Source organism: Aptenodytes forsteri, unplaced genomic scaffold (genome assembly GCF_000699145.1).
Source record: "Aptenodytes forsteri isolate BGI_AS27 unplaced genomic scaffold, ASM69914v1 Scaffold2, whole genome shotgun sequence".
Classification (NCBI taxonomy): domain Eukaryota; kingdom Metazoa; phylum Chordata; class Aves; order Sphenisciformes; family Spheniscidae; genus Aptenodytes; species Aptenodytes forsteri.
Genome location: NW_008795695.1, coordinates 19,692,352 through 19,692,951, shown reverse-complemented (window position 1 = coordinate 19,692,951; position 600 = coordinate 19,692,352). Strand labels below are relative to the sequence as shown.

Below are 600 nucleotides of genomic sequence, written 5' to 3'. Positions count from 1 at the left end.
TTCTAAACTACATGTGATTGTCTGTCTCTTAAAATCACTCTTCCTAAAAGTGAGCTAGCCCAAGAAAAGGCATAGCTCTGGCATTACAGTAACAGAGCAGGAACTAAAGAAATATTATGACTAGCAGTGGGTATTTTACAGAGACGTGTTCTAAAATGCATCATTAGTTTAATTTCTGCAACCTCCACAAGAAAAAATGTGGTTCTTTCCCAATACCAGAGACATGGATTTGACAGGTGGACCACTCATTGGGTAAGAAATTGGCTGGATGGTCTCACTCAAAGAGTTGCAGTCAATGGCTCAATGTCCAAGTGGAGACCAGTGACGAGTGGCATACCTCAGGGGTTGATATTGGGACCGATGCTGTTCAACATCTTTGCTGGCAACATGGACAGCGGGATTGATTGCACCCTCAGCAAGTTTGCCGACAACACCAAGCTGTGTGGTGCAGTTGACACGCTGGAGGGAAGGGATGCCATCCAGAGGGACCTTGACAGCTTGAGAGGGTGGGCCCGTGTGAACCTCAGGAAGTTCAACAAGGTCAAGTACAAGGTCCTGCACATGGGTCGGGGCAATCCCAAGCACAAATACAGGCTGGGC

The 600-nt window shown here is 47.2% G+C and overlaps 1 protein-coding gene across 1 annotated transcript in view; it reads left to right on the top strand.

Annotated features, from left to right (window-relative positions):
- The first annotated feature begins 303 nt into the window (after positions 1–303).
- Positions 304–600, top strand: part of GK (glycerol kinase) — a 30,633-nt gene continuing 30,336 nt past the window's right edge. Inside the window, exon 1 of the mRNA XM_009283123.1 lies at positions 304–552. Within this exon, the coding sequence (XP_009281398.1) occupies positions 304–552 (249 nt within the window). The remainder of the gene's footprint in view (positions 553–600) is intronic.